A 22,651-nucleotide genomic window follows, 5' to 3' on the forward strand; every position below is an offset into this window, starting at 1 on the left:
CTGCTCCTCCATTCCTCCTGCTGCTGCTGTCTGTCTGTGTTTCCCACTGCCAGGGTACACAGAATTACCTTCTGCTGCCACTCTGCCACCAGCTATTACGTCAAAACAATAGCTATATTGGTTGTAAAACCAAAACCAAAAAAAACCAATAAAAAAAAAAAAAGGTTTAATTTTTCTGAGGTGCCCGGGTTGAAAACTGTGTTGTCCCAGTTGTGTATTGGACACAATGTGGGCTGCACGACCGCTGTCTGGGACCTCCTGTTGTGTTTATTTACAGCCCTGGTATCACCGCTAGGTACCAGGGCTATTATGTCACGCTGCCTACCTGCTGCCACACTCACACTGCTCCTCCATTCCTCCTGCTGCTGCTGTCTGTCTGTGTTTCCCACTGCCAGGGTACACAGAATTACCGTCTGCTGCCACTCTGCCACCAGCTATTACGTCACAACAATAGCTGCTCACACTGCTCCTCCATTCCTCCTGCTGCTGCTGTCTGTCTGTGTTTCCCACTGCCAGGGTACACAGAATTACCTTCTGCTGCCACTCTGCCACCAGCTATTACGTCAAAACAATAGCTATATTGGTTGTAAAACCAAAACCAAAAAAAACCAATAAAAAAAAAAAAAGGTTTAATTTTTCTGAGGTGCCCGGGTTGAAAACTGTGTTGTCCCAGTTGTGTATTGGACACAATGTGGGCTGCACGACCGCTGTCTGGGACCTCCTGTTGTGTTTATTTACAGCCCTGGTATCACCGCTAGGTACCAGGGCTATTATGTCACGCTGCCTACCTGCTGCCACACTCACACTGCTCCTCCATTCCTCCTGCTGCTGCTGTCTGTCTGTGTTTCCCACTGCCAGGGTACACAGAATTACCGTCTGCTGCCACTCTGCCACCAGCTATTACGTCACAACAATAGCTGCTCACACTGCTCCTCCATTCCTCCTGCTGCTGCTGTCTGTCTGTGTTTCCCACTGCCAGGGTACACAGAATTACCTTCTGCTGCCACTCTGCCACCAGCTATTACGTCAAAACAATAGCTATATTGGTTGTAAAACCAAAACCAAAAAAAACCAATAAAAAAAAAAAAAGGTTTAATTTTTCTGAGGTGCCCGGGTTGAAAACTGTGTTGTCCCAGTTGTGTATTGGACACAATGTGGGCTGCACGACCGCTGTCTGGGACCTCCTGTTGTGTTTATTTACAGCCCTGGTATCACCGCTAGGTACCAGGGCTATTATGTCACGCTGCCTACCTGCTGCCACACTCACACTGCTCCTCCATTCCTCCTGCTGCTGCTGTCTGTCTGTGTTTCCCACTGCCAGGGTACACAGAATTACCGTCTGCTGCCACTCTGCCACCAGCTATTACGTCACAACAATAGCTGCTCACACTGCTCCTCCATTCCTCCTGCTGCTGCTGTCTGTCTGTGTTTCCCACTGCCAGGGTACACAGAATTACCTTCTGCTGCCACTCTGCCACCAGCTATTACGTCAAAACAATAGCTATATTGGTTGTAAAACCAAAACCAAAAAAAACCAATAAAAAAAAAAAAAGGTTTAATTTTTCTGAGGTGCCCGGGTTGAAAACTGTGTTGTCCCAGTTGTGTATTGGACACAATGTGGGCTGCACGACCGCTGTCTGGGACCTCCTGTTGTGTTTATTTACAGCCCTGGTATCACCGCTAGGTACCAGGGCTATTATGTCACGGCGAGCTGCCTGCCTCATTGACTGCCTGCTGCCACACACTCATCCTCCTCCTCCTGCTGCTGAATTTACCTCCTGCTGTCTTTGTGTTTCCACTGCCAGGGAGCACATACAATGGCGCTTCCAACATGCGTGCGCCCACCAGCTATTTGTTACGCTCAAAAATAGCTGCATTTCTTTAAAAAAAAATTTGAAAAGAGAAATACGTGAAGAAGAAGAAGAAGACGATATTGAAAAAGAAGGAGAAGGAGAAGATGAAGAAGAAGATGAAGAAGAAGATGAAGAAGAAGAAGATGAAGATGAAGAAGATGAAGATGAAGAAGAAGAAGAAGATGAAGAAGAAGAAGATGAAGAAGAAGATGAAGAAGATGAAGATGAAGAAGAAGAAGAAGATGATGAAGAAGATGAAGAAGAAGAAGAAGAAGATGAAGAAGAAGAAGATGAAGAAGAAGAAGATGAAGAAGAAGATGAAGAAGATGAAGAAGAAGATGAAGAAGATGAAGATGAAGAAGAAGAAGAAGATGATGAAGAAGATGAAGAAGAAGAAGAAGAAGATGAAGAAGATGAAGAAGAAGATGAAGAAGAAGAAGAAGAAGATGAAGAAGATGAAGAAGATGAAGAAGATGAAGAAGAAGATGAAGATGAAGAAGATGAAGATGAAGAAGATGAAGATGAAGAAGATGAAGAAGATGAAGAAGAAGAAGAAGATGAAGAAGAAGAAGAAGAAGATGAAGAAGAAGATGAAGAAGATGAAGATGAAGAAGAAGAAGAAGATGATGAAGAAGAAGAAGAAGAAGAAGAAGAAGATCTAGAAGAAGATTAAGAAAGATAAAGAAGAAGAAGAACAAGTATATACAGTAACACTACACTACTGAACCAAATTAAGGACACAACTTCTCTTTCCACATTTTTTTTTAAAGGAACATCCCCACATAATCACTTGCTGTTGTTACTTGGAAAAAAAGATGTTTCTTGCATCATTCACCCTCAAAACAAGTGTTGGAAGCTATTTTGGGCCAATTCGAATAGTCAGCTCGAATAGTGAGCTCGAATACCGACTCGAATAGTGAGCTCGAAGTCCGAGGTCGAATCGAATAGTAAAAAATATTCGACTCGAATATTCGACTGACCTCGAATAATTTACTATTCGAATTCGACCAAATTCGAATTTTTAAAAGGGGTATTTGAGCACCACTGCCCGCCGCCTCCCGCTGTCAGCCCCGCCCACATCTGTCACCCACATGTCACCCACATGTGGGTGACATGTGGGTGACATGTGGAAGAGGCGGGGAGGCGGCGGGGACTTAGCGTCCCGCACGGACCCGACAGAGCTCTGAGCTATATAGCTCAGAGCTCTCTTAGCATCTTTGTATTTGGGCTCCAAGGAGCCCCATTGGTCATTAGCAGACCAATGGGGTTCCTTCTGATTTAAAGGAACCCCATTGGTCTGCTAAGGACCAATGGGGCTCCTTGGAGCCCAAATACAAAGATGCTTAGGGAGCTCTGAGCTATATAGCTCAGAGCTCTGTCGGGTCAGCGCAGACGCGGCGGTGGCGGCGAGTGACGTTGGGTGCGGTGGTGTTACAAAGTAACAAAGTTGTTACATTGTAATAGCTTTGTTACATTGTAACTGATTAGTATATTTCCGAGGATATTGCGTGGGAACTGGCTTTTAAAGGGACAGGTAAGTATTAATGATTAATTAAGAATATTAAAGGACTTTTTTCGTGGTTATGTTTTTTGTTCAATTAAAATACTTTTTCAAAGTGTCTGTGTGTTTATTTACTTTTAACTCTTAAAGGAAATGGGTAAGGGGTACAAGTACCTCTATACTCATTTCTCCTGGGAGGGGGGGTGGGCATCTGGGGGACCCCTTTTTAAAGGGGACTCCCAGATGCCACCATGAACCTCCCCCCCAGGAAATCGCGGCCTCCACCTCCACCGCCCATCGGAGGTGGAGAAGAGCCCCTTGTCCTTGGATTGGACAAGGGCTCGGAGGGGGAGGGGAAAGCTTGGCTGCCCCTCCCCTTCCGAGACCCCCCAATCCATGGACCATGCGGGCTGGTATAGTCAGGGTGCGGAGCCCCACGCGGCCGGTGCTCCGCATTCTGGCTATCCCAGTCTGCATGGGGGACAAGGGGTTAAAGAGGTCTGGGAGGGGGGACCCCACGTCGTTTTTTTTTTAATATTTCCCACACTCAGAACGAAGTAAGTAAAACTCTTCCCACTTGGGGGAATCTATGAAAATAAAACACTATTGTTACCTGTGCAAAAAAAACTGACATTTTCCGCATTTAAAAGACATTTTTGCCCTTGAAACTTAAAAATCGATTTTCTCAAAAACTATAAGGTCTTTAAAAAAAAATTTTTTTTCCTCTTATTCCCACTGATCCCCTTAATATACCCTGTAAATTTGGTGTTTCTAAATTTTAAGCAGGCTTTGCTATTAACCGTTAAAGTCGGCGGGTTTTTAAATGTATCTATTTTTCCTTTGAAACTTTAACATCGATTTTCTCAAAAACTATAAGGTCTTTTTGAAAAAAAAAATTTCCCTCTTATTCCTTCTGATCTCCTTAATATATTCTCCAAATTTGAGGCTCTTAGCACTTAAGGGGGCTTTGCTATTAACCCTTAAAGTCGGCGGCTACCTAACATTGATCCATGCGTCAACTTTTCCGCTTGGCAGCATGACCTTACGCATTAATTGCTAGTAGGAAAAGCCCATAACGTAACAACTAGAATTACGGTATTCTTACGCGTAATTGCGTAAGGGCAATGCGTAATTACAGACATGTACCGGAATTGAATGTCTATGCCGTAAGTGTAATTTCGTAATGCGTAATAGCGTAAAATTACGCGTAATGATCCGTAAGCGTAGCTTTTTCCATTACGATCAGCACTGAAATATTTACATGTTTTTTTTATTATTATTGTAATGGTTTTTTTTATATTAACCACTTTACCCCCGCGCGTACGGATTTCTCCGCCCCTTTTTCCATCCTTTCACCCCCAGGGATGGAGAAATCCGTACTCTGCGCACTCCCGCCGCTGTCCGCGCTCCCGCTTGTAAACACGCCGCCCGCCGCTAGTAAACACGCCGCCGCCTGCTCACCCAGAGATCAACGAACGGGAAAATCCATTCCCGTTCGTTGATCTCAGCCCCGCAATGATCTGCTGCCGCTCGGCTGAGCAGCGCGATCATTGTGAAAAATAACAAAGTCCCAGCCTCTTTCTACTTCCTGCAAGCGTCCGGAAGGACGCTTGCAGGTCGCCTGAAACTAATTTGTAATGTTGCCATCTTGTGGCCAAATAGTAAAACTACACCCTAACCATTTTTTACACACAAATAAACTTGTTTTACACAAAAAATTAACTCCTTACCTCCCACACTCCCCAATTTTTTTTTTTTTGTAATTAAGAAAAAAAAAATTTACAATTTAAAAAAAATACATAAATAGTTACCTTAGGGACTGAACTTTTTAAATATTTATGTCAAGAGGGTATAACACTGTTACTTTATAAACTATGGGCTTGTAATTAGGGATGGACGCAAAACTGAAAAAAATGCACCTTTATTTCCAACTAAAATATTGGCGGCAAACATTGTGATAGGGACATAATTTAAACGGTTTTATAACCGGGATAAATAGGCATATACATTTAATGGGTTTTAATTACAGTAGCATGCATTATTTAAAAACTATAAAGGCCGAAAACTGAAAAATAATAAATTTTTTCCACATTTTTTCCTATTTTCCCATTAAAACACATTTAGAATAAAATTATTCTTGGCATAATGTCCCACCTAAAGAAAGCCTAATTGGTGGCGAAAAAAACAAGATATAGTTCATTTCATTGCGATAAGTAATGATAAAATTATAGACGAATGAATGGAAGGAGCGCTGAAAGGTGAAAATTGCTCTGGTGGTCAGGGGGTAAAACCCCTCAGTTTGGAAGTGGTTAAACATTTTATTTGGGTAGTTTTGGGAGGGTGGGATGTAAACAATAGGTTTATAATGTAAATGTGTGTTGATTTTTATTTTTTTTTTTACTTTTAGTTGTAGTATTACTTTTTGGCCACAAGAAGGCGGCCATGAGTTTGTTTACATGACGTCACTCTAAGCGTAGCTTACGCTTAGAGCGACGCATGAAGGAGGTAACAGCCAGAAAAGGCGCAGCTTCTGAGAGAAGCTGTCACTTTTTCAGCGGGGGAGAGGAATCAGTGATCGGGCACCATAGCCCGATTCACTGATTGTCTGGCTAACGAACCGCGGGCCGGGAGCACGCGTGCACGCGCGCGATCGGCCACGGGAGCGCGCATGGTTCCTGGACGTAGTTTCTACGTCCAGGAACCAAAATAGGTTAAGGTGGCCACACGAGATACAATAAAATGTAGATTTTACAGCAATTCAGTAAAAAAGATCTGATTTCTCGAAAAATCGAAAGCTTTTTTTTTTTTTTATTCGAGCAAGAAATCCAATTTTTATTCAATACAAGTCGATCAGGAATGGTGGAGTTTTCGGATCAATTTTTTTTATGAAAATTGAATGGTGTGCGGCAAATTGTCAATTTATAATAGAGGAAATTAATTGCCAAATCGTTTTTCTCATAATTGAGGAGAAATTGAACATATGTGTGTGGCACATTGGTCAGATTTTTTAAATGTTACAATCAGTCAGAAAAATTGGTTTCTATTCTTGAATTGATTAGATATTTAAACAATTGTATGGTCACCTTTAGGCATATTGACAAGAAAGTTAGTGTAGCCGTATTGGTAGAAAGGTTGGTGTTAGGCAAGTTGGTAAGCGGGTAGGAGGGTTAGTGTTCTGTATATCAGTAGAAATGTGCAAGAACTGTGTATTCTAATTATAGGTAACATTAACATTATTCTAACTAATGCCAATACTTAACCGCATGACCTGGTTAGTGGTGCCCGAGCGCCTCCTCTCCATGTATGCCTTACGTTCCCCCCTCATTGATGGAATCTACATAAGACTCTTTTGTTACTTACCGTGGAAACTTAATCAAAAAATATTCAAAAAAAAAAATTTTTTTTTATTCAAAGCAATTTCTGTTTAAGGTAAATTTAAAGGTTTGGCTAAAGTTGAATATGCAATACTTTCTCGCTGTGTTTTTCTTCCAGCTCTGACATGCCCAGTAAACAGCCACTACGAGCTTTGTACCAGAACCTGTGACAACAGCTGCTATGAGTTATCATCAGAAATAAGGTGCTCGGATACGTGTGTCGAGGGTTGCGCCAGTGACCCTGGCTTCCTATATGATGGAGAAACCTGTGTCTCTGCAGAGAAATGTGGCTGTGTTTTTGATGGAAGATACCTGTCTGTAAGTGTTTTATAAGTAGCACAAAGTTAACAGACACCAACCACGTTTCACAAATCAGCGCTGCTCCCACTTATTCACCAATAACTTTATTACTACTTATTGCACCTCAATGATCTATATAATGTTTTTTTTTTTGTTAGTTTGTTTTTTTCAGGACAAATTAGGCTTTTAAGGGGTGATATTTTTGTTTAGTAATAATTAAATAACCTTATTTTCTATGCATTTTAAAGGGAAAATAAGAGAAGGGAATTGAAAAAACACACTATTTCTCCATTTACATCAATTATAGCTTTACAATAAACAGTGCTAACTATAAGTTAAACCCGCAAATTGTATTTGCTTATCTGACCCATTGTAACAAATCATTTTTTTCCCCTGATTGCTTTCATACTGTCCCTAATCTTTTACAGCAGAGAGGAAGTTCTGAGCTCAGATCCACTTTAAAGGGACACTTAAGTCAAACAAAAAAAATGAGTTTTACTCACCTAGGGCTTCCAATAGCACCCTGCAGCTGTCCGGTGCCCTCGCCGTCTCCCTCCGATCCTCCTGGCCCCGCCGGCAGCCACTTCCTGTTTCGGTGACAGGAGCTGACAGGCTGGGGATGCGAGTGAAATCTTCGCGTTCCCAGACACATTAGCACCCTCTATGCTGCTATATGGTATATGATATATGCTATAGCAGCATAGATGGCGCTATTGTGGCCAGGAACGCGAAGAATCACTCGCGTCCCCAGCCTGTCAGCTCCTGTCACCGAAACAGGAAGTGGCTGCCGGCGGGGCCAGGAGGATCGGGGGGACACGGCGAGGGCACCGGACAGCTGCAGGGTGCTATTGGAAGCCCCAGGTGAGTAAAACTCATTTTTTTTTTTTTACTTAAGTGTCCCTTTAAGTTTAATCATCACCAGTACAGCAAATATAATTGTAAACATCAGGACTAACCATTAGTGATGCTCAAATACCCCTTTTTAAAATTCGAGTTTGGTCGAATTCGAATAGTAAATTATTCGAGGTCAGTCGAATATTCGAGTCGAATAATTTTTACTATTCGATTCGACCTCGGACTTCGAGCTCACTATTCGAGTCGGTATTCGAGCTCACTATTCGAGCTGACTATTCGAATTGGCCTTAAATAGCTTCCAACACTTGTTTTGAGGGTGAATGATGCAAGAAACATCTTTTTTTCCAAGTAACAACAGCAAGTGATTATGTGGGGATGTTCCTTTAAAAAAAAATGTGGAAAGAGAAGTTGTGTCCTAAATTTTGTTCAGTAGTGTTACTGTATATACTTGTTCTTCTTCTTCTTTATCGTTCTTCTTCTTCTTCTAGATCTTCTTCTTCTATATCTTCTTCTTCTTCTTCTTCTTCTTCATCTTCTTCTTCTTCTTCTTCATCATCTTCTTCTTCTTCTTCTTCATCATCTTCTTCTTCTTCTTCTTCATCATCTTCTTCTTCTTCTTCATCATCTTCTTCTTCTTCTTCATCATCTTCTTCTTCTTCTTCTTCATCATCTTCTTCTTCATCTTCTTCATCTTCTTCTTCATCTTCATCTTCATCTTCTTCTTCTTCTTCATCTTCATCTTCTTCATCTTCTTCTTCTTCATCTTCTTCTTCTTCTTCATCTTCTTCTTCTTCTTCTTCTTCTTCTTCTTCATCTTCTTCTTCTTTTTCTTCATCTTCTTCTTCTTCTTCTTCTTCTTCATCTTCTTCTTCTTCATCTTCTTCTTCTTCATCTTCTTCATCTTCTTCTTCTTCTTCTTCATCTTCTTCTTCTTCATCTTCTTCTTCTTCATCTTCTTCATCTTCTTCTTCTTTTTCATCTTCTTCTTCATCATCTTCTTCATCTTCTTCTTCATCTTCTTCTTCTTCATCTTCTTCATCTTCTTCTTCTTTATCTTCTTCTTCTTTTTCATCTGCTTCTTCATCATCTTCACGTATTTCTCTTTTCAATTTTTTTTTAAAGAAATGCAGCTATTTTTGAGCGTAACAAATAGCTAGTGGGCGCACGCATGTTGGAAGCGCCATTGTATGTGCTCCCTGGCAGTGGAAACACAAAGACAGCAGGAGGTAAATTCAGCAGCAGGAGGAGGAGGATGAGTGTGTGGCAGCAGGCAGTCAATGAGGCAGGCAGCTCGCCGTGACATAATAGCCCTGGTACCTAGCGGTGATACCAGGGCTGTAAATAAACACAACAGGAGGTCCCAGACAGCGGTCGTGCAGCCCACATTGTGTCCAATACACAACTGGGACAACACAGTTTTCAACCCGGGCACCTCAGAAAAATTAAACCTTTTTTTTTTTTTTTTAATGGTTTGTTTGGTTTTGGTTTTGCAACCAATATAGCTATTGTTTGACGTAATAGCTGGTGGCAGAGTGGCAGCAGAAGGTAATTCTGTGTACCCTGGCAGTGGGAAACACAGACAGACAGCAACAGCAGCAGGAGGAATGGAGGAGTAATGTGAGCAGCTATTGTTTGACGTAATAGCTGGTGGCAGAGTGGCAGCAGAAGGTAAATCATCTGTGTAGTGTACCCTGGCAGTGGGAAACACAGACAGACAGCAGCAGCAGCAGCAGGAGGAGGTATGGAGGAGCAGTGTGAGTGTGGCAGCAGGTAGGCAGCGTGACATAATAGCCCTGGTACCTAGCGGTGATACCAGGGCTGTAAATAAACACAACAGGAGGTCCCAGACAGTGGTCGTGCAGCCCACATTGTGTCCAATACACAACTGGGACAACACAGTTTTCAACCCGGGCACCTCAGAAAAATTAAACCTTTTTTTTTTTTTTAATGGTTTTTTGGTTTTTGGTTTTACAACCAATATAGCTATTGTTTGACGTAATAGCTGGTGGCAGAGTGGCAGCAGAAGAAGGTAATTCTGTGTACCCTGGCAGTGGGAAACACAGACAGACAGCAGCAGCAGGAGGAGGAATGGAGGAGTAGGCGAGCAGCTATTGTTTGACGTAATAGCTGGTGGCAGAGTGGCAGCAGAAGGTAAATCATCTGTGTAGTGTACCCTGGCAGTGGGAAACACAGACAGACAGCAGCAGCAGCAGGAGGAGGTATGGAGGAGCAGTGTGAGTGTGGCAGCAGGTAGGCAGCGTGACATAATAGCCCTGGTACCTAGCGGTGATACCAGGGCTGTAAATAAACACAACAGGAGGTCCCAGACAGTGGTCGTGCAGCCCACATTGTGTCCAATACACAACTGGGACAACACAGTTTTCAACCCGGGCACCTCAGAAAAATTAAACCTTTTTTTTTTTTTTTAATGGTTTTTTGGTTTTTGGTTTTACAACCAATATAGCTATTGTTTGACGTAATAGCTGGTGGCAGAGTGGCAGCAGAAGAAGGTAATTCTGTGTACCCTGGCAGTGGGAAACACAGACAGACAGCAGCAGCAGGAGGAGGAATGGAGGAGTAGGCGAGCAGCTATTGTTTGACGTAATAGCTGGTGGCAGAGTGGCAGCAGAAGGTAAATCATCTGTGTACCCTGGCAGTGGGAAACACAGACAGACAGCAGCAGCAGCAGCAGGAGGAGGTATGGAGGAGCAGTGTGAGTGTGGCAGCAGGTAGGCAGCGTGACATAATAGCCCTGGTACCTAGCGGTGATACCAGGGCTGTAAATAAACACAACAGGAGGTCCCAGACAGCGGTCGTGCAGCCCACATTGTGTCCAATACACAACTGGGACAACACAGTTTTCAACCCGGGCACCTCAGAAAAATTAAACCTTTTTTTTTTTTTTTAATGGTTTTTTGGTTTTTGGTTTTACAACCAATATAGCTATTGTTTGACGTAATAGCTGGTGGCAGAGTGGCAGCAGAAGAAGGTAATTCTGTGTACCCTGGCAGTGGGAAACACAGACAGACAGCAGCAGCAGGAGGAGGAATGGAGGAGTAGGCGAGCAGCTATTGTTTGACGTAATAGCTGGTGGCAGAGTGGCAGCAGAAGGTAAATCATCTGTGTACCCTGGCAGTGGGAAACACAGACAGACAGCAGCAGCAGCAGCAGCAGGAGGAGGTATGGAGGAGCAGTGTGAGTGTGGCAGCAGGTAGGCAGCGTGACATAATAGCCCTGGTACCTAGCGGTGATACCAGGGCTGTAAATAAACACAACAGGAGGTCCCAGACAGCGGTCGTGCAGCCCACATTGTGTCCAATACACAACTGGGACAACACAGTTTTCAACCCGGGCACCTCAGAAAAATTAAACCTTTTTTTTTTTTTTTTAATGGTTTTTTGGTTTTTGGTTTTACAACCAATATAGCTATTGTTTGACGTAATAGCTGGTGGCAGAGTGGCAGCAGAAGAAGGTAATTCTGTGTACCCTGGCAGTGGGAAACACAGACAGACAGCAGAAGGGCAGTACACAGCAGCCCACTGTAGGTGTAAAATGTGTGGCTGCAGGCGACGTAATAGTCAAAGTGAACCAGGCTGGCTTAGTGAGCAGGAGCCAGGAGGTGGTAAAGGGTGGTAAGGCACATTAACGATGGTTCCGGCAGCCAGTTCATGTCCCCCTCTCGCCGACAACAGGGGCCAGGAACTCGCCTTCCACCCACGCCTGGTTCATCTTGAGAAACGTCAGTCTGTCCACAGACTTGTGAGACAGACGTGAGCGTTTCTCGGTGACCACGCCACCAGCTGCACTGAAGCAGCGCTCGGACAGCACGCTGGAAGGGGGGCAGGACAGCACTTCCAGGGCGTACTGCGCCAGCTCGCTCCAGATCTCCATGCGCTTGACCCAATACTCCATGGGATCAACAGGGGCATCGCTGTCAAGCCCGCTGTACGACCCCATGTAGTCAGCCACCATGCGGGTCAGGCGCTGGCTGTGACCGGAGGAGGATGCTGCTGCATGCATCTCCTCTCTAGTCACTGCTGCCGGAGCCTCTACAGTCCTGTAGAGCTCGTGGCTGAGAGACAGCAGGTCTGTGGGGCGCTTGCTGCTGCTGGATGCAGGCACCTGCTGCTGCCTCTGTGCTGGCTGCTGGACAGTGGGGGTGGAAGGCTGGGGGAAGGCTTCCTCCAAGCGCTCAACAAGGGCCTGCTGCAAGCTCCTTATTTGTTGCGCTGGGTCTCCTCCTGCAGGCGGCAGGAACTGGCTCAACTTCCCCTTGAGGCGTGGGTCCAACATCATGCTGATCCAGATCTCCTCCCTCTGCTTCATCTGGATCACCCTGGGGTCCCTGCGCAGGCACGTCAGCATGTGCGCTGCCATTGGGAAGAGGCGGGCCACGTCTGCTGGCACATCGACGTCAGTGCTGTCCTCATCCTCCTCCTCTGCCGCCTCATCCTCTCTCCACCCCCGCACCAACTCAGCTGCGCTGTGCTGATCCCCCTCATCAGCAGCCAGGTCAGGGACCTCCACCAAGTCCTCCTCCTCCTCCCCCTCAGAGGTGGACTGCGCAGCTGGTTGCCGCTCCTGCTGGTCCAAGGCTGCCGCTCCCTGTTCCAGCAAAGCATCGAGGGCCCTGTTCAGCAGAGAAACCAGGGGCACCCACTCGCAGACCATAGCATGGTCCCTGCTCACCATGTTTGTGGCCTGCAGGAAGGGAGCCAGCACAAAGCACACCTGCTGCATGTGCCTCCAGTCATCATCGGGGACGATGGACGGGATGTTGCTGGTCTTGTCCCTTCTCTGAGCTGCGGAAACAGTGGCCAGGGCAAGGTACTGTTTGACAGCGTGCCTCTGTTCAACCAGACGCTCCAACATCGCCAGGGTGGAGTTCCAGCGAGTCGGAACGTCAAGGATCAGCCGATGGCGTGGCAGATCCAGCTCCTTTTGCACGTCTTCCAGGCTCGCACAGGCTGCAGCCGAGCGCCGGAAGTGACGCACAACATTCCTTGCCGTTTCCAGCAGTTCTCCCATCCCCTGGTAGGTGCGCAGGAACTTCTGCACCACCAGGTTCAGCACGTGGGCAAGACAGGGGATGTGGGTCAGGTTTCCCCTGTCTATTGCGGCAACCAGATTGGCCCCATTGTCGGCCACCACCTCTCCGACTCTGAGGCCTCTGGGGGTCAGCCAAATCCTCTCCTGCTCCTGGAGTTTGGCCAACACATGGGTTGCCGTCAGCTTGGTCTTCCCAAGGCTGGCCAAGTGCAGCAGCGCTTGGCAGTGGCGGGCCTTCACGCTGCTGCTGAGGCGGGGGGTTTGGCCAGGTGTGCCGGAGGATGGCAGAGGATCGGAGGAACCTGCTGCAGTTCCCCTGACCCTGCGGGGTGGCACCACCCACTGTGTTGCTGCTGCTGCTGTGCCCGCTGCTGCTCTCCCATCCTCACCCCCTTCCACCAAGCTGACCCAGTGGACAGTGAAGGACAGGTAGCGGCCTGTCCCGAAGCGGCTGCTCCAGGAGTCCATGGTGACGTGGACCCTTTCACCAACCGCGTGCTCCAGCCCTCGCTCCACATTGGCCATCACAAAGCGGTGCAGTGCAGGAATGGCCTTGCGGGCAAAGAAGTGTCTGCTGGGGAGCTGCCAGTCTGGGGCTGCGCAAGCAAGCAGCGCACGAATGTCGCTCCCCTCCTGCACGAGCGTGTACGGCAGGAGTTGGGAGCACATGGCCCGTGCCAGCAAGCCGTTCAGCTGCCGCACGCGACGGCTGCTGGGAGGCAGAGCCCTAACCACCCCCTGGAAGGACTCGCTCAAAAGGCTCTGGCGTGGCCTTTTGCTGACACGGGAATCAGCAGACACAGCAGAGGAGGCCACTGAGGACTGGCTGCCAGAACAGGCCTCAGTGTCGGCGGCAGGAGTTGCAGAGGGGGGAGGAGCAGTGCGTTTCCGCACTCCTGCTGGTGCTGCTGGAGGAGCAGGAGGGCGGGTGGCTGCTGTTGCTGCTGCTGCTGCTGAAGGCTGTGCAGTGATGGGTGTGGTGCCACTGCCAGCACCAGATGCCTTCAGCCTCTGGAACTCCTCATGCTGGTGGAAATGTTTAGCCGCAAGGTGGTTGATGAGCGAGCTGGTGCAGAACTTTAAGGGGTCTGCACCTCTGCTCAACTTCCGCTGACAGTGGTTGCAAGTGGCGTACTTGCTGTACACAGTGGGCATGGTGAAATATCGCCAGATTGGTGACTTAAACATCCCCCTACGGCATGGAAGCGCTGCTGCCTGTCTCCCTGTGGTGGTTGGGGGGGGGCTTGGGGGGCTTGGGTGCGGCTGGTGGTGGTACTGGCAGATGCTGCTGCTGCTGCTGCTGAGCCTGAGACACCAGCAGGCTGTGGGACCTGCCTACTGCTGCTGCCAATGCTTGCAATGATGCGCCTCCTTGCAAGGCCCACAAGAGCATCCTCCTCCTCCTCCTCAGAGCTGCTGAGGACGACATCCCCTGGAGGTGGTGGCACCCAGTCTCTGTCTGTCACCGGGTCATCATCATCCTCCCCCTCCTGAAACATGTCCTGCTGGGATGAGGACCCCCCAAACTCCTCTCCTGATGCATGGATGGGCTGCTTGACTGTCGCCACAGTCTTGCTGTCCAATCCCTCATCCCCCAAAGTGCCCATCAGCATCTCCTCCTCAAGATCGCCAACAACAGCAGACAATTTACTCATGATGCCTGGGGTCAAAAGACTGCTGAATGACAGGTCGGCGAGTGACGGTGAACTGGCCTCCTCCCCAGACCCTGCTGGGCGGCTGCTGCGAACAGGGGTGGTGGTGGTGGTGGTGGTGAGGGTGGAGGCCTCGGATGCAGAGCTGATGGCGGGCTGCTCATCCTCCGTCATGAGTTGCACCACAGTGTCTGCATCCTTTTCCTCAATGGGACGTTTCCGACCCGGCTGGAGGAAAATGGGAGCAGGTGCTACACGCTGCTGCTGCTGTGTCTCTGCAGCGTGAGTTGCAGATGCTCCTGCTGGGCGGCGCCCAAGGCGTCCACGGCCAGTAGCTGTGGGAGGAATGTTAGCCACTGACGCTGCTGCTGCTGCTGCGGAACTGTGCATGGTGGCGCGCCCGCGGCCGCGGCTTGCCACAATGCTGCTCCCTCTCCTCCTGATTCCCTTGCTGCCCTTCCCCTTGCCCAAACCGCGCTGGCTGCCACTTCCAGACATCTTCAATGTTTTGGGCGTATAGAGAAAAGTTTTTTAAAAGGGCGGCTGAAAAGTGGGGTACTTTAATGGAGTGGGTTGGTTGGTGAGGTGACTGAGTGAGTGTCCCCTAGTACAGTAAGTAAGTAGTAACAGTCAGGAAGTACAACTAGCAGTTACAATAATCAGTAGTAATCACAAGTAAATTTAGTGTGTGTACACTCAGACAGTGAGTGCACGCACGCAGGAGCTAGTAGCCTATGAACACAGTGACTGAGTGTCCTAGACTCCTAGTACAGTAAGAGTAAGTAGTAACAGTAAGTAGAACTAACTAATTACAATAATCAATCAGCGATCAGAAGGAAATAGAGTGTGGGTGGTGTGTGTACACTCAGACAGTGAGTGCACGCACGCAGGAGCTAGTAGCCTATGGACAGTGACTGAGTGTCCTAGACTCCTAGTACAGTAAGAGTAAGTAGTAACAGTAAGTAGAACTAACTAATTACGATAATCAAATAGAGTTAGCTGTGGCGCTCCACCTGTAACTAAGGCTGCAAAGAGAAATTATGGGGTTGCTCCGTCCCCACCGATTGTACAAATAGAGTTAGTTAATTCTCTGCGCCTGCTATTTAATTGAATTGCCACTAATTGAAGTAGTAAAAGTAAGCACTTTTAATAAATAATCACAATATTAGGGATCAAAAAAATATATAATCAGAATCAAAATAAAATCAATAAAATCAATAAAATAACAGAAGGAATATAGTAGCTGAGTGCATAAATTAGCAAATCTCTTCACAGTCTTTCATTCTCTACATATGCAGTGCCTATTGTGACACAATAGGCACTGCATATGTAGAGAATGAAAGACTGTGAAGAGATTTGCTAATTTATGCACTCAGCTACTATATTCCTTCTGTTATTTTATTGATTTTATTGATTTTATTTTGATTCTGATTATATATTTTTTTGATCCCTAATATTGTGATTATTTATTAAAAGTGCTCACTTTTACTACTTCAATTAGTGGCAATTCAATTAAATAGCAGGCGCAGAGAATTAACTAACTCTATAATTACGATAATCAATCAGCGATCAGAAGGAAATAGAGTGTGTGTTGTGTGTGTACACTCAGACAGTGAGTGCACGCACGCAGGAGCTAGTAGCCTATGAACACAGTGACTGAGTGTCCTAGACTCCTAGTACAGTAAGAGTAAGTAGTAACACCAGTAAGTAGAACTAACTAATTACAATAATCAATCAGCGATCAGAAGGAAATGGAGTGTGGGTGTGTGTACACTCAGACAATGAGTGACCGCACGCAGGAGCTAGTAGCCTATGGACAGTGACTGAGTGTCCTAGACTCCTAGTACAGTAAGAGTAAGTAGTAACAGTAAGTAGAACTAACTAATTACAATAATCAATCAGCGATCAGAAGGAAATGGAGTGTGGGTGTGTGTACACTCAGACAGTGAGTGCACGCACGCAGGAGCTAGTAGCCTATGAACACAGTGACTGAGTGTCCTAGACTCCTAGTACAGTAAGAGTAAGTAGTAACAGTAAGTAGAACTAACTAATTACAATAATCAATCAGCGATCAGAAGGAAATGGAGTGTGGGTGTGTGTACACTCAGACAGTGAGTGCACGCACGCAGGAGCTAGTAGCCTATGAACACAGTGACTGAGTGTCCTAGACTCCTAGTACAGTAAGAGTAAGTAGTAACAGTAAGTAGAACTAACTAATTACAATAATCAATCAGCGATCAGAAGGAAATGGAGTGTGGGTGTGTGTACACTCAGACAGTGAGTGCACGCACGCAGGAGCTAGTAGCCTATGAACACAGTGACTGAGTGTCCTAGACTCCTAGTACAGTAAGAGTAAGTAGTAACAGTAAGTAGAACTAACTAATTACAATAATCAATCAGCGATCAGAAGGAAATGGAGTGTGGGTGTGTGTACACTCAGACAGTGAGTGACCGCACGCAGGAGCTAGTAGCCTATGGACAGTGACTGAGTGTCCTAGACTCCTAGTACAGTAAGAGTAAGTAGTAACAGTAAGTAGAACTAACTAATTACAATAATCAATCAGCGATCAGAAGGAAATGGAGTGTGGGTGTGTGTACACTCAGACAGTGAGTGCACGCACGCAGGAGCTAGTAGCCTATGAACACAGTGACTGAGTGTCCTAGACTCCTAGTACAGTAAGAGTAAGTAGTAACAGTAAGTAGAACTAACTAATTACAATAATCAATCAGCGATCAGAAGGAAATGGAGTGTGGGTGTGTGTACACTCAGACAGTGAGTGCACGCACGCAGGAGCTAGTAGCCTATGAACACAGTGACTGAGTGTCCTAGACTCCTAGTACAGTAAGAGTAAGTAGTAACAGTAAGTAGAACTAACTAATTACAATAATCAATCAGCGATCAGAAGGAAATGGAGTGTGGGTGTGTGTACACTCAGACAGTGAGTGCACGCACGCAGGAGCTAGTAGCCTATGAACACAGTGACTGAGTGTCCTAGACTCCTAGTACAGTAAGAGTAAGTAGTAACAGTAAGTAGAACTAACTAATTACAATAATCAATCAGCGATCAGAAGGAAATGGAGTGTGGGTGTGTGTACACTCAGACAGTGAGTGCACGCACGCAGGAGCTAGTAGCCTATGAACACAGTGACTGAGTGTCCTAGACTCCTAGTACAGTAAGAGTAAGTAGTAACACCAGTAAGTAGAACTAACTAATTACAATAATCAATCAGCGATCAGAAGGAAATGGAGTGTGGGTGTGTGTACACTCAGACAGTGAGTGACCGCACGCAGGAGCTAGTAGCCTATGGACAGTGACTGAGTGTCCTAGACTCCTAGTACAGTAAGAGTAAGTAGTAACAGTAAGTAGAACTAACTAATTACAATAATCAATCAGCGATCAGAAGGAAATGGAGTGTGGGTGTGTGTACACTCAGACAGTGAGTGCACGCACGCAGGAGCTAGTAGCCTATGAACACAGTGACTGAGTGTCCTAGACTCCTAGTACAGTAAGAGTAAGTAGTAACAGTAAGTAGAACTAACTAATTACAATAATCAATCAGCGATCAGAAGGAAATGGAGTGTGGGTGTGTGTACACTCAGACAGTGAGTGCACGCACGCAGGAGCTAGTAGCCTATGAACACAGTGACTGAGTGTCCTAGACTCCTAGTACAGTAAGAGTAAGTAGTAACAGTAAGTAGAACTAACTAATTACAATAATCAATCAGCGATCAGAAGGAAATGGAGTGTGGGTGTGTGTACACTCAGACAGTGAGTGCACGCACGCAGGAGCTAGTAGCCTATGAACACAGTGACTGAGTGTCCTAGACTCCTAGTACAGTAAGAGTAAGTAGTAACACCAGTAAGTAGAACTAACTAATTACAATAATCAATCAGCGATCAGAAGGAAATGGAGTGTGGGTGTGTGTACACTCAGACAGTGAGTGACCGCACGCAGGAGCTAGTAGCCTATGGACAGTGACTGAGTGTCCTAGACTCCTAGTACAGTAAGAGTAAGTAGTAACAGTAAGTAGAACTAACTAATTACAATAATCAATCAGCGATCAGAAGGAAATGGAGTGTGGGTGTGTGTACACTCAGACAGTGAGTGCACGCACGCAGGAGCTAGTAGCCTATGAACACAGTGACTGAGTGTCCTAGACTCCTAGTACAGTAAGAGTAAGTAGTAACAGTAAGTAGAACTAACTAATTACAATAATCAATCAGCGATCAGAAGGAAATGGAGTGTGGGTGTGTGTACACTCAGACAGTGAGTGCACGCACGCAGGAGCTAGTAGCCTATGAACACAGTGACTGAGTGTCCTAGACTCCTAGTACAGTAAGAGTAAGTAGTAACAGTAAGTAGAACTAACTAATTACAATAATCAATCAGCGATCAGAAGGAAATGGAGTGTGGGTGTGTGTACACTCAGACAGTGAGTGCACGCACGCAGGAGCTAGTAGCCTATGAACACAGTGACTGAGTGTCCTAGACTCCTAGTACAGTAAGAGTAAGTAGTAACAGTAAGTAGAACTAACTAATTACAATAATCAATCAGCGATCAGAAGGAAATGGAGTGTGGGTGTGTGTACACTCAGACAGTGAGTGCACGCACGCAGGAGCTAGTAGCCTATGAACACAGTGACTGAGTGTCCTAGACTCCTAGTACAGTAAGAGTAAGTAGTAACAGTAAGTAGAACTAACTAATTACAATAATCAATCAGCGATCAGAAGGAAATGGAGTGTGGGTGTGTGTACACTCAGACAGTGAGTGCACGCACGCAGGAGCTAGTAGCCTATGAACACAGTGACTGAGTGTCCTAGACTCCTAGTACAGTAAGAGTAAGTAGTAACAGTAAGTAGAACTAACTAATTACAATAATCAATCAGCGATCAGAAGGAAATAGAGTGTGGGTGGTGTGTGTACACTCAGACAGTGAGTGACCGCACGCAGGAGCTAGTAGCCTATGGACAGTGACTGAGTGTCCTAGACTCCTAGTACAGTAAGAGTAAGTAGTAACAGTAAGTAGAACTAACTAATTACAATAATCAATCAGCGATCAGAAGGAAATGGAGTGTGGGTGTGTGTACACTCAGACAGTGAGTGCACGCACGCAGGAGCTAGTAGCCTATGAACACAGTGACTGAGTGTCCTAGACTCCTAGTACAGTAAGAGTAAGTAGTAACAGTAAGTAGAACTAACTAATTACAATAATCAATCAGCGATCAGAAGGAAATGGAGTGTGGGTGTGTGTACACTCAGACAGTGAGTGCACGCACGCAGGAGCTAGTAGCCTATGAACACAGTGACTGAGTGTCCTAGACTCCTAGTACAGTAAGAGTAAGTAGTAACAGTAAGTAGAACTAACTAATTACAATAATCAATCAGCGATCAGAAGGAAATGGAGTGTGGGTGTGTGTACACTCAGACAGTGAGTGCACGCACGCAGGAGCTAGAAGCCTATGAACACAGTGACTGAGTGTCCTAGACTCCTAGTACAGTAAGAGTAAGTAGTAACAGTAAGTAGAACTAACTAATTACAATAATCAATCAGCGATCAGAAGGAAATAGAGTGTGGGTGGTGTGTGTACACTCAGACAGTGAGTGACCGCACGCAGGAGCTAGTAGCCTATGGACAGTGACTGAGTGTCCTAGACTCCTAGTACAGTAAGAGTAAGTAGTAACAGTAAGTAGAACTAACTAATTACAATAATCAATCAGCGATCAGAAGGAAATGGAGTGTGGGTGTGTGTACACTCAGACAGTGAGTGCACGCACGCAGGAGCTAGTAGCCTATGAACACAGTGACTGAGTGTCCTAGACTCCTAGTACAGTAAGAGTAAGTAGTAACAGTAAGTAGAACTAACTAATTACAATAATCAATCAGCGATCAGAAGGAAATAGAGTGTGGGTGGTGTGTGTACACTCAGACAGTGAGTGACCGCACGCAGGAGCTAGTAGCCTATGGACAGTGACTGAGTGTCCTAGACTCCTAGTACAGTAAGAGTAAGTATTAACAGTAAGTACAACTAACTAATTACGATAATCAATCAGCGATCAGAAGGAAATGGAGTGTGGGTGTGTGTACACTCAGACAGTGAGTGCACGCACGCAGGAGCTAGTAGCCTATGAACACAGTGACTGAGTGTCCTAGACTCCTAGTACAGTAAGAGTAAGTAGTAACAGTAAGTAGAACTAACTAATTACGATAATCAATCAGCGATCAGAAGGAAATGGAGTGTGGGTGTGTGTACACTCAGACAGTGAGTGCACGCACGCAGGAGCTAGTAGCCTATGGACAGTGACTGAGTGTCCTAGACTCCTAGTACAGTAAGAGTAAGTAGTAACAGTAAGTACAACTAACTAATTACGATAATCAATCAGCGATCAGAAGGAAATAGAGTGTGTGTTGTGTGTGTACACTCAGACAGTGAGTGCAGTGCGCACACGCAGGAGCTAGTAGCCTATATGAACAGTGACAGTGAGTGTCCCTACGGGTACAGTAAGAGTAAGTAGTAAGTAAGTACAACTAAATAACAATAATCTATCAGTAATCAGAAGGAAATAGAGTGTGTGTACACACAGACAGTGAGTGAGTGCACACACGCAGGAGCTAGCTAGTAGCCTATAAACAGTGACAGTCAGTGAGTGTCCTACTCCTAGTACAGTATAACTACAATACTATTAGTAAAGGACAGCAGAAATACTGGTATAGATGAGAGAAATAAACAGAGGACAGCTGCCCACAGAGGCAAGGCCCCCCTGAGGCCTAAATCTGTAAGCTTGCAGCAGCTGCCTGTCTCTAATGTAACACACAAGCTACTAACTAAAATACAATGTCTATCTAACTAACAACAATATAGGTGTATATGGCAGGTGTAGGTGAGCAAAAACGCTAGGTAAATGATCACAATAGAGCACTTGCTAAGCCAAAGCACAAAGGAGCAACTCTCTCTCTGTACAAGTCTCAGGCAAGCATGGAGAAACGGAACATGGCGGCCGCTATTTATAGGGTAGGGGCTGGCCAGGGTCCCCCTCTGTGATTGGCTGCCGTCAGAGGGCCTGGGAGCCCTCTGATTGGCTCTAAGGACATCAATCTGGGCTATGACGCTATTCGAGCTCGGTACCGAGCTCGAATAGCGCCGGGTTGCTCGAATAGCTCGAATAGTGAATGGGCTATTCGAGTGTACTCGGATAGCCCATTCGAATAGCTCCAGCTATTCGGAGCTCGAATACCGAGCTCGAATAGCTGAAAAAGAGCTCGAATATTCGAGCTACTCGAATATTCGAGCTCTGCTGAGCACCACTGCTAACCATCTCACAAAATATATAACCGAACGTGGGCCCAAAAAACAACAACAAACAACAACAAATAACATTTGTAAAATGCTTTTCTCCCATAAGACCCAAAGCGCATAAGCATGGCTCAGACCTATAATTGGTTGATTGGTAAATTGTGGTACAGAGGAAGAATTCTGTAAGTCCAGAAATGCCAGGCTAAACAGTTGGCTTTTCAGTCTGGAAGCCACGGAGGGGGCTTTCTTTACTGGGTGTGGTAGGGAGTTCCAAAGGATACAGTATGACAGAAAGCTTTGGCTCCGAAAGGTTTTGAGGTGCACTCTGGGAGTGAGCAAGTTTATAGAACATGCTGATGTGAGGCTGTGAGAGTTGTGGTGCAGCTTCAGCAAGTCCTTCATGTATCCAGTGCAGGGGTGTAGCAATAGGGGTTGCAGAGGTAGTGACCGCATCGGGCCCTTGGGGCAGAGGGGCCGAGAAGGGCCCTCCCCCTAGCAGGAGATGCACGTCCAGCCTGATCTCCTGCAAACTGCAGCACCAGAATTTGATGCCTGTTAGGCGGTTCTGGGGCTGCCGCTGCGGCCACGCCCATTGGCATGGGGTCGCCAACTAGTTAAACACCAAGACACATGTCTTTCTTAACCCTCCAGAGCTGCTGCTCGGGCAGGAAAGTCCTCGTTGTGGGAGATGTTCGGAGCTCCTCAGCGTGTGTCGGCACTCGGCAGTGTATCCCATCAGACCCAGTCAGCTGGCTCTGTGCGTCGTGTCAG

General features: G+C 46.1%; 1 protein-coding gene across 1 annotated transcript in view; it reads left to right on the forward strand.

Moving 5' to 3' along the window:
- LOC137522275 (IgGFc-binding protein-like) overlaps positions 1-22,651 on the forward strand; it is a 199,013-nt gene that overhangs the window by 154,347 nt on the left and 22,015 nt on the right. Inside the window, exon 11 of the mRNA XM_068242304.1 lies at positions 6,847-7,046. Within this exon, the coding sequence (XP_068098405.1) occupies positions 6,847-7,046 (200 nt within the window). The remainder of the gene's footprint in view (positions 1-6,846; positions 7,047-22,651) is intronic.

Source organism: Hyperolius riggenbachi, chromosome 6 (genome assembly GCF_040937935.1).
Source record: "Hyperolius riggenbachi isolate aHypRig1 chromosome 6, aHypRig1.pri, whole genome shotgun sequence".
Lineage (NCBI taxonomy): Eukaryota > Metazoa > Chordata > Amphibia > Anura > Hyperoliidae > Hyperolius > Hyperolius riggenbachi.